The sequence below is a fragment of the Wolffia australiana genome, chromosome 11 (genome assembly GCF_029677425.1).
Source record: "Wolffia australiana isolate 7733 chromosome 11, ASM2967742v1".
Classification (NCBI taxonomy): Eukaryota; Viridiplantae; Streptophyta; class Magnoliopsida; order Alismatales; family Araceae; genus Wolffia; species Wolffia australiana.
Genome location: NC_135845.1, coordinates 8765156 through 8775672, shown reverse-complemented (window position 1 = coordinate 8775672; position 10517 = coordinate 8765156). Strand labels below are relative to the sequence as shown.

Genomic DNA, 10517 nt, shown 5'->3' with positions numbered 1-10517 from the left:
CCGACAAGGACAGTCGGGCTAATGCTCGTCTGCCATCATGCACCCCACCGAGAGCCAAAATGTGATGACGAGCATGTGCTTGACTTCCCGAGGCCCCACGCCACCGAGTTGAGCCCACCCGAGATTGCCAACGGCCATGTTCCTCGATGATCCCATACCCTAGCACCCGTAGAAGGTCCTCTTCATGAATTGGCCCAGCATGTTTTGTCATTACATCATCATCATCACGTTAGACCTACATATAGGCATGCAAAGTACAAGCAGGAAGCCGACTCGCAGAGCCAACTTCGAGTGTACAATGAGGGAAACCGAGTGTTGTTGAGAATTTGGCCAGAGAGTTATTCTCTCGGGTTGGCCACAACGCTACATGTTCATAGCGCCAGCCTATTCTCGGCCCTCCAACGAGTGGGCAAACACGCCTACGTCATCGAAATCCCTCCTTCATGGGGGACCAGCTCCACATTTGACGTGGCAGGCCCGATCCCATATCGAGCCCCTTCTCTCCCCTCCACCCTGTCCTTTCTAAACCCCTTCAATGTGAGCGAGTTTGCTGCAACCACTTCCCCGGTGATCTCGCCTGATTAGCACAAGTCAGTCGATTGTATAGTGCTTGGGGTAATTAACCATGCAGGGGATGAGGTGTCGCGAAGGCTCTTATGTGCAGATGCAGATGACCCGGTCACCACGGAGAGCGATCTATGCCAACAACGAGCAGGCCCTCGCTAGCAGCTATTGTCGGCTACCCCAACTCGATGGAGCCGAGTTCTTCCGATCGCGGGAGGATTGATGGCCCATGTCATCTTGAATTATCAACGACATCGTTCGCACCACCCGCCACCATCGTCAACAACCGGGTGAAATATGCTCGTTCATCGCTTTTAATTTGTATCGTCTCCTTCGTTGTATTTTTTGACTTTTTGCACTCGTTATTTTGTTTTCGTCACACAGCGACGCTGATAAAGTAAAATAAGGGTAGTCATTTGCATGTATTCTTCATCATAACTACAGTGAAATTCAGTTCAACACTACCAAAAACTATTATTTTACATAATAATGAGATCGTGCATTCGACTTTTCCAATAATTAAAAAAGCTACATCTTTTACTCAATTTAGGTTTCCATCAATGCTCTACATTTATTTTACCAAGTTACATAGTTTGGGATTGATGGGATATTTCTAAACCCCACTAGACTCAATGAGTCAAGTGGGACATGAATCTAACAATTTCCCTAGTATGTTGACTTTTCAGGTTAAAGGTTGACTTTTGGTGGTCTTAAAATTACTATATTTTATGAGGAAGTCAAGACATGACTCTTGAGTGTTGGGACGGAATTTCAGATCAAAAGGAACAATGAATAAGAAGATGCATTCTAATAAGTGGAGCAGACTCAACCGATGGGCTTATTGTGAAGGAGCATGAAGAAAACCTTCTAGAAGGTCCTTGGAGGCTTTCAGGGTGATCAAGACACCTAAGGGGGACTCCAGCTGGTAATTATTGGTTGGTGGAGAGCCCAGGGTCGGGATCCAGTCCAGGATTCATGAGGTGGAAACCATCCATCCATTCCAGCTCAAATCCAAGGGCTAGGGATCATTTGTAACTAACTCTAACCAACTTGTTCTTTTCCATCCAAATTCAACTTGGAGGGAAAGAATCTGGTTGGTTGGAGTCTGATCACCTGGATTGAGGCCTCAAGAACTCAATCTTGGACGTTCATCCATGATCCAACCACCAAGAATGGTTGAAACAAACACATGTACCCCTATAAAAGGGCCCCCCTCACCCTCCTTGAGGGTATCCAAGAATTGAGTATTGTTTTGTTCTACTTTCTTTCTTTGTTGAGCTTGTTCCTGGGTCCACCTTCAACTTGAAGGTGCAAGGAGTTTTCTGGGAGTGTCCTGGATCTTGAAGCCAGTTGGTAGGGAACTGAAGAAACCACCTTGGGCCCCTTGGGTGTGACAAAAGAGGTTCCTTTCTTCTTCTCGTTCTACCTCCTCCTAGACTTTTCCTAAGCTTCTTTCTATCCCTTAGATAGCCAACGTCTTAAGCTTTCCAACGCCTACTCACAAGTGTCAAAAAAATATCTGGAACTCCAGATATCATCATTTTGGTCCATCGCAAGTGAGAGCACCTCTGCCGGTGCAACCAGCGACGAAGCGCTGAAGCCCAACGCACAAGTGGCACTTTCGCCGCCACATTCAGCGATTGTGCTCTCTCTCTCTCTCTCTCTCTCTCTCTCTCTCTCTCTCTCTCTCTCTCTCTCTCTCTCTCTCTCTCTCTCTCTCTCTCTCTCTCTCTCTCTCTCTCTCTCCACTCAAACTGTCGAGAATCATTCCTGAACTGAGTTAACTCAGTTCAGTAACGATTCGGACAGCTCTCTCTCATCCGGTTCAATGAATTTGAACTGGATTAAGGGAATTACAACCCAATTAATTTCAGAATTTTTTGTCTCTCCCTAGAGATGATAAAAAAATTTGGAAAAAATCTCAAAAATCATTCTCTATTTAGGCTTTTTAAGAAAAAATTTCCATACCTATTAAAAATCATATTCATCTTTTTTTGTTGAAAATAAACCATCTTAACAACTAAAAACATTATGAAAGAGACTTATACCATCTGAAACTTAAAATTCTAATTGAAATTCATCCTAACTAGCTACCTAGCTCCCTGAGGGATCGACCCTTACTAAGTACTACTAGTAAGGTAATAAAATTGTTAATTGGTACATAACTACCCTTACAAATGACTTAGTGAGTGATCTTTTTATCATCAACTTTCAGCCCCTAGTTTGGACCAATCAGACGTGTCCCATCTACACCGTGTGTCTTTGTCGACGTGTGGGAGGGGGGTCCTTAGCAATTTGGACTCCCCCTCCCTTGTTCCCTTGTGTCTTTTTCCTTTATGTTTTAAATTTTCCCTTTTACTTTTTAATTGGGGGGGGGGGCATTATATAAGGCCCCCCTAATGGACCACACTCCCTCTTGTTGACCCATTTAGGGGCCCATTTGACCTTCCCCCTTTATAAGAGAAGAGGGGGGCTCCCTAAGTCCAAACCAGGATTTTTCTAAGTTTGAAGTTTTTTTCTTGGAATTTCTTGGTCTCACCTCTCGATCAAAGAACGGGATCGAGAGGGAGGAAGGACAGCAAGCTGAGGGAGAATCATAAGATACGTGCAGAAGAAGAAAAGGGAGAGTGTGTATCTACCCAAGCTGGACCTTGTCCCCGTGCATCGCCGTCGGATGCGCAGAAATTTCCCCTCCATCGGGTGTCCACCGTGGAGAATCAGGATTCCCCGGGGCTTGAGTTTGTTCTTGCCCGTCCCAGAATTCTGCTCGGTGATTCATCACCAAGTGAGATCAGTCTCCCCCCTACCAATTCTCTCAACGCAATCGCCAGAATTCAGCCCGGGAATCGAGCGTCGTATCCATGACAGCCGATCTGGGTGACTTCCTACAGATGGTCTTGCCGATGCATTCTGAAGAAAATCATCCCTGGAGTCTCTCCGCCCTCACGCGACAACAAAGATGAGGGATCCAAAACGTCTTACTCACCTGGACGTCATGCACCCTTGTTGCTCCTGTGGAATGCATGGGATCCTATCACCTGGCAAAATCGGTTAGCCGATCTCAGCTAGCCGTGGACGATGTTCTGTGTGCCTGTCCTAGCTGACCCAGCGTGCAGGTCCAACCAATGCTCGGGGTCCCTCCGGGATGCCAAAATCCGTTGCTAGTTGGCCGGACATCAGCAATTGACCAAGTATCATCGCTGGTCGATGAGTCACCCTGGTGAACAATCCCATTTTCACTGATTGCTGCTGGCTTAGTGATGGCGCAAACCATCAAGGATCATCAACGGCGTCATCCGCGCCGCCTGCCACCATCATCAAGAATCGGGTGAAGATGCTCGAGTATCGTATCTTCATTTTCGTCGTTTGTTTTGTTGTGTTTTGTGTTTTCTGGGTGAAGATGTTCGAGTTAACTTTTCTCCTGGTATTTTATTTGAGTTTTAGTTTCTTTCTTCATTGATCTTGATTTGTGTTCTTTTAAATCGCTTCGGCTAGGACAAAATGTACTAGCCCTTGTCTTGATTGAATAAGGAAGTTAGTTGCCTACATTCTCGTCATATTCTTTCATCTCTATTACATCCCTCTTCTTAATTGTATTCCCCTATGATCTCTAAATACCTACCCTTTTACTTAGAAGGGAAATCAATAAGGATCATCCCTATTTAATACTGGAGACCAGATCTTCCCTAAATATCATATCTAATCAATATTAAATCTGTTAAAATTCCATTCTAATTATCTTAAATTGAATCCTTGAACTCTGCTTCCCTGTGGATGACCCCTCTACTCATCATTTACATCTTTATATAGATGGTTCATTATATATATTATTGTATAAGTTGATTACAAACAATGATAGTAATTAACCTAGTTAATTACAGTGAAATTCAGCTTATCATACACAAAAAATTCATGGCCATTATATATGAGCAAAAATTTACAAAGAAGGTTGCATGGTTAATATCCAGATTAAAATTTGGCAACTATCTCATTTAATTATTAGACTAATGTAAGGGAAAATAATTCTGTATAAAATATCTATTATCGGATTTAGTATTTTAATATGCAGACTTTAATAAAATGGATCCAATAGATTGTTATTTTGATTCAACAGAATAGATATGGAGTGGAATGATTTGAACTTCAAAATTAGGGGACTGAAGCTTGTTGCATTACCACATGGTGAATCCCCTTTTAGATATTTATATATATATATATATATGATATCAAACAACATTATTTTTTAATTAGATATTTTCTGTTTCATTACAGAGAATATAAGAATTTAATAATAATAGTAACAAAATATAATTTATATTCGGTACCAATCAAATACAGTATTGTGGGACATTCATAAATTTCATATTTTATTGCAGAAAAACATAAATATAAGATATTTTACAACATAGAGATTCTGCTGAACCAAAATATAAATTCAATAATGGAAATTCATTGACCATAAAACATCATTCAAGTAATATTGTGTGAAAATACAAATCACAGTTTTCTCTTTTGAAAATGAAAGGATTTTTTATTAGCATTTTTTAGATGTTCAAATCAAAGGGAAAGAAATATTTTTTTAGTTATTACCTACTTTAACTAGTCAAATTCCCTTGTATTCATTATTCAATAAAAAATTAAACTATCTAAAACTTTTTTTGGTTATGCTAACTTTTTTTTAATATAGCCTGTATTTGTCATAATTCTGATTTTGTCAAGTAGTGTTTTGCTCAGGAGAATTGCGTAAGGCGTATGCGCCTTTTATCCAGCCATAGACATTACACCAATTTTACCTTCATTTTTTTCTTTATCTTAGCATTTTTTGGCAAGCTGCAGCAATATTTGCAATGAAATAAAAATTGCAAATGAAAGGTCTACTTAGAAAACAAAATTCATGATTTATTTGATAAAACATGTTAATGCTCTAAATCATAAAACGAATCTTCCCATCCCTAAATATTTGTGGCTTGCAAAGATTTTTCCTATAGAGAGAAAATGAGTGCCAAAGCATAACTTTATGTATTATACTGTACAGCAAAGATAATTAATGCCAGGTTGACCTCACAACTGTTTGGGTTGACCATTCTGTGGGTCAACTAAGTCAACCTCTCTAAGGGGGCAGGTGGGGTTGACCAGCAAGATAGGGCCCGTTTACAAGCCATTACAAATGACTCACCAATTTCCCCCACAATAAATCCTGACCCTTAAGTTTGGTGGGCCCAGTCAACAGTTATTAATCTGTCCAATGAGATTGACATAAAGATATTATAAGTCTAGTGGACCCCACTTGTCAACAGGATCCGAAGTTAAAGGAACCAGAGGCCCGACAAAGATCCGGAACAATGGGACATGTCGGCCCATAGAGATCCCCCAAACCTCTTCTGGTTTCAATCTCAGCCGTCCAATCGGTGTGCCCTTATTCAAACCGTCGATCTAGAAAGATGGCCGACAAAGAAACGTGCAGTAGATCTTCTTTCGAAACGTCTTGTCTTGTTTTTAATGATTTAATGGACCCGAGATCTGTAGTTATTTACGATAGTGCCATTCTTGGATTGACCTTTCCCCACCGTACAATCCCACGGCTGACGTACTTGCCTTATCGTGATAAGAGAATAGATTATTGATCCGCACGTGCGAGGAAAGTTCCACGCGTGTGAAGGGGATCTTCTGCAACTTGCTACCTTTCTCCCCCTTGTCATGGCAATCTAGGCTTTTTAGCAGTTAATGCAAGTCTAATTAGGTGTTTAATTAATATAAGTTGTCAAAAAACAAGATTTTAACTCTCTTTTAAGATGGCCCATGTCACTGTACAACTAATTATGTATTTTTATTTAACCTTAGATTTTGTTTCGACAACCAAAAATGAAATAAGATTGGGTCTATTATGAATTTCCATGCGCCAAAGATTAAATGAAAATATGAATATAAAGTAGAAAGATGTCAAACTCGCGTACTTGCTTCTATTTTAGTTTGAGATGTTTTTAAAAATACCCCCTAAAGTTTGATACTATCCTAGGTGTAATGATGTATGTTAATTTAACTTAATGCTTTGTGAAAACAACCAAATAATGTTCTTCGGGAAAATAAAATTGCTTCTACGAATCAGCAGACACCAAATATTAAAGGAAAATATGATTAGGTAATTGAGACAGACAAAATGTAATTCCTACTATTTTAGTTTAAGATGTTTGTAAAAATGCCCTTTAAAATTCAACACTGTGTGAGGTCCGCTTACGTGTGTTTATTTAACTTAAGACAATTTGATAAAAACCCAGTAATATTTAGTGAATTAATTACATCCAATTTGAGTTGGCATTCACCAAATGCTCGAATAAAAAATGTGATAACATAAGTCAAAGAAAAAACCCCAAGTAGGTTACTATCTAAGTTTAAGATGAAAATTAGATGCCCTTTAAAATTCAATACCATGTGACGTCTGATCAAATTGAAACTTTGAGATAACAACCAAACAATGCGTCTAGTTTGACACCCACCAAAGACTTAATAAAAATATGATTACAATAAATTCATATACAAATGAAAAGACTCAAGTAATTGATACTATATAACTTTAAGGTGAAAATTACATAACCTTTAAAATTCAATACCACGAGACATCTAATCATCCACGTGTAGTAAACTTGAAAATATGTGATAAACAACCAAACAAATGCGTCTACTTTGACATGGACCAAACACTTAATAAAAATATGATTATATACTCGAGACAGACGTCAAAAAGAGAGCTCAAGTAATTGAAACTAGATACGTTTAATACCCTTTTAAATTCAATAAAATATGTTTCATTAAATTAAGACAATGTGATAAGAACCAGAAATCTGGTATAATTTAAAGCGATTAAATAATTCAGGCAGACGTAAAAGAGAAAAAAATGACGGCCACATTTTTAATTTAAAACGCCCTTCAAAAATGGATCCCATGTGGCGTGAAAAAAAAAACTACTTTCCAAGAACATTAATTTCCGAAACAATTTAATATCCCAAAAATTCCTGCCACGCGCGATAATAAATATCCGCCGAAAATATGTGGTACGGGGAAAGTGCACGGGCGGTAACTCCACCGAAATCGCTGCTTTTTCAGGAATCGATTCGCCAGAATCGATTCGGGGCGGGCCTAGCCATTAAATGAATAGGAAAAAACCCAAGCGGCAACCTTACCGCTACGCTCACCGCCTTCCCTCTTCCTTCTTCTTTCCTTCTTTCTTCTGACCGAACAGCGCTGAAAGAGCTGGCCTTTGCCCAGTATAAATCTCCTTCCTCGCGCTCCGCGTTGGTCTGGCACCTTCCTCGAGCTCTGGTCCAGCGCGCTAACCCTAACCCTAACCCTAATTCCCAATCTCCGACCTTCTTCTCCAATACCCACTTCCCAATTTTCCCCCCTTTCTCTCTCTAGCGAGGCCATGAACCACTGCGCCGTTCAGCAGAGCGCCATGGCGGCTTACGAGGAGATGAGACGGCCCTTCGTGGCTATGGTGTCTGAGAGAAGAGAGGCCATCTTCTGTCCTAAGCCGGGCCGGCTTAGTCGATTTGTAGCTGCCGCCGACGCCATTAGACCTCTCCGATGGCATCTCGGGTGAGAATCCCGCTTTCTCTCTCTAGATTAGGGCGTGTTCTTCGTTTCTGAGCTGTGGTTGGGGTTTTGATGCAGGCCGCTGTCGGAGGCCTCGGAATCGAGACCCGGATCGGAAGCTTTGGATATTATCCTCACCAAGGTGGGGATGAGTGGATCGAGCTGATTCTCTTGATGGATTGACTCGATTTGTTGTTTTTTCGAGCTGATCTCTGAGATGGGTCGGTGGGTTTTTGGGTTTTAAAACAGCCCAGATGGTTTGCAGAGTTGGATCCGATCGTTTGTTCGATTTTTTTGGCTTCCCTGATGATTTCTCAGCTGCAGTTTTTGATCTGCTGTTTTTTGCTGTCCTCTGGGAATCTTTGATGATTTCTCTGATGGGTTTGTCGGATTCTTCAATCCTCTCTAATTGTTTTGTAATTTTCGCGACCCTGTTCTTAGTCCGGGCGATTTCGCTGATGAATCTGCTCTTTTGTCATCTTTTCAATCACCCAGATGATTTATCAGCTGAATCTAACCCATTTTTCCTTAGAGTCTTCAACTTTTCCCCATCTTTTCCTTCCTCCCAATGATTATTTCGGGCAGATCTCTGTCTTTTCCCATCTTTGCGTAATTCTGGCAGAATTTTCAACCGCCCGTAATCACCGAGACCAAATTTCTAATGGGTCTTCAAATTTTCCCTTTTTTCTTAAACTCCCCCGCCGATTTCACTCTGGGGACTGCAAATTTTCCTTCATTTTCAAATTTCCTGTGGATTCCTTACATAGGTTGCGATCAAATCCCAAATTCTCTAAAATCCTGCTGATTTCTTCCATTGGGTCTGCCAATTCTGTCCAATTACACCGTAATTCTGGTTCACATACCTGACTCTTGCCGGCATGTTCACAGGGGGCTTTCTCTGACGTCGGAGAATCGGCTGTGGGGGCATCCCCGCCGTACTTCTGCGGCTCGCCGCCGACCCGGTCAACCAATCCGGTGGCGCTGGACGCCCGCTTCGGCGAGGCGACGGCGGCGCCACCGACGCCGCCGCCGGCAGCCCGTGGCAGCACCAAGCTTGGCCCGGTCCCGGCCGCTGTCCGTATCGAGGGCTTCGACTGCGTCAACGGCATCGCCGCCGTCGCCTGACTCCGCCGGAGACGATGATCATCATCACTGTACATGCTTAGGCTAGGATTTTGCAGGGTCCTGAGTACCAGAAAAAGAAGAATTTGTCTGTAAAGGGAAAGAAAGTTAGGATTTTGCAATAATGGGTCTTCGGAAAATTGGCTCCAGCTCAGACACCGTTGTCGCCATCGTCGCTGCCACCGCCGCCGACTCTCGTCTTTTGTACAATTGCCTCCGGCAAGGGGAGGTGACTTTCCTCCCCTGTTGGTGGTTTGGTTTTTTGGCCGAGTCATTTGTCACTTTTGTTCATGTATATATGCCTTTTTTATTGATCCAAAGGCTCTTTTTTGTCTCAATTTATCAAATACTTTCTAGTTAGTGAAACAAAATTGGAAAACGTTTCTCATCTGTATTTTAATATCTATCTTATAAAACAAAATGGGAAAACATTTGTCATCTATTTTTTCCAGAAAAAAAACTTAAATTTTTTTTCCCAAACTGAAAAACTAAAGTTTTGTTGGATCTTTTTTCTTAAATTTCCTCTTTTTACGCGGCTCATGATCCTTCAATGACGCAATTATTTTGTCCGAAGCTTGGAAATTCTCATTTTTTTGTTCTTGGGAAAACATTTGCCATCTATTTTTGCAGGAAAAAAAACTTAAATTTTTTTTCCCAAACTGAAAAACTGAACTTTTGGTGGATCTTTTTTCTTAAATTTTCTCATATTACGCGGCACGTGATCCTTCAATGACGCAATTATTTTGTCCAAAGCTTGGAAAATCTCAGTTTTTTTCAGTTGCCTTTCCTGCAAAAGTTATGGAATGTCTAGAATAACGAATCTTTTTCATGGGTCGCTAGAGAATTCGATAAGCCAATGAATTTTCTCCCTGTTTTAAGGTACGGTTAACCAACTAATCCATCCCTTTTTCTGGAAACTTCTTATTCGTGGTATTTGAAGAGAGAGAAAGAGGAGTTGACCCGGAAACGCAAATTTAATAAAATAAGAGCCATTTTAAACCAATCTTCTGTCTTCTAAAATAAAATCCTTTTTTTTATCTGTGATATGAGGAGATAAAAAACGGGAATTAAACAAAGGGAAATATCTGATTCCTGGATAAGGCCGGTTTTCTTTGAACTGGTCAACGCATATTGATCGCTTTAATGGGCCTGGATAAAGGCGTTGACTGTAATGACGTGGAGGGCTGGGATTGGTGGAAGATGCTTGTTTTGTGGCTATCTCAAACGGGTCGCTGCCGTCC

At 41.1% G+C, this 10517-nt stretch overlaps 1 protein-coding gene across 1 annotated transcript; it reads left to right on the top strand.

Moving 5' to 3' along the window:
• Positions 1 to 7769: 7769 nt before the first annotated feature.
• LOC144709329 (uncharacterized) lies at positions 7770 to 9614 on the top strand. The gene is made up of 3 exons (XM_078582858.1): positions 7770 to 8157; positions 8233 to 8296; positions 9043 to 9614. Exons 1-3 carry the CDS (start codon positions 7985 to 7987, stop codon positions 9277 to 9279), a joined length of 474 nt encoding a protein of 157 aa, XP_078438984.1. The 5' UTR covers positions 7770 to 7984; the 3' UTR covers positions 9280 to 9614.
• The last annotated feature ends 903 nt before the right edge of the window (positions 9615 to 10517 follow it).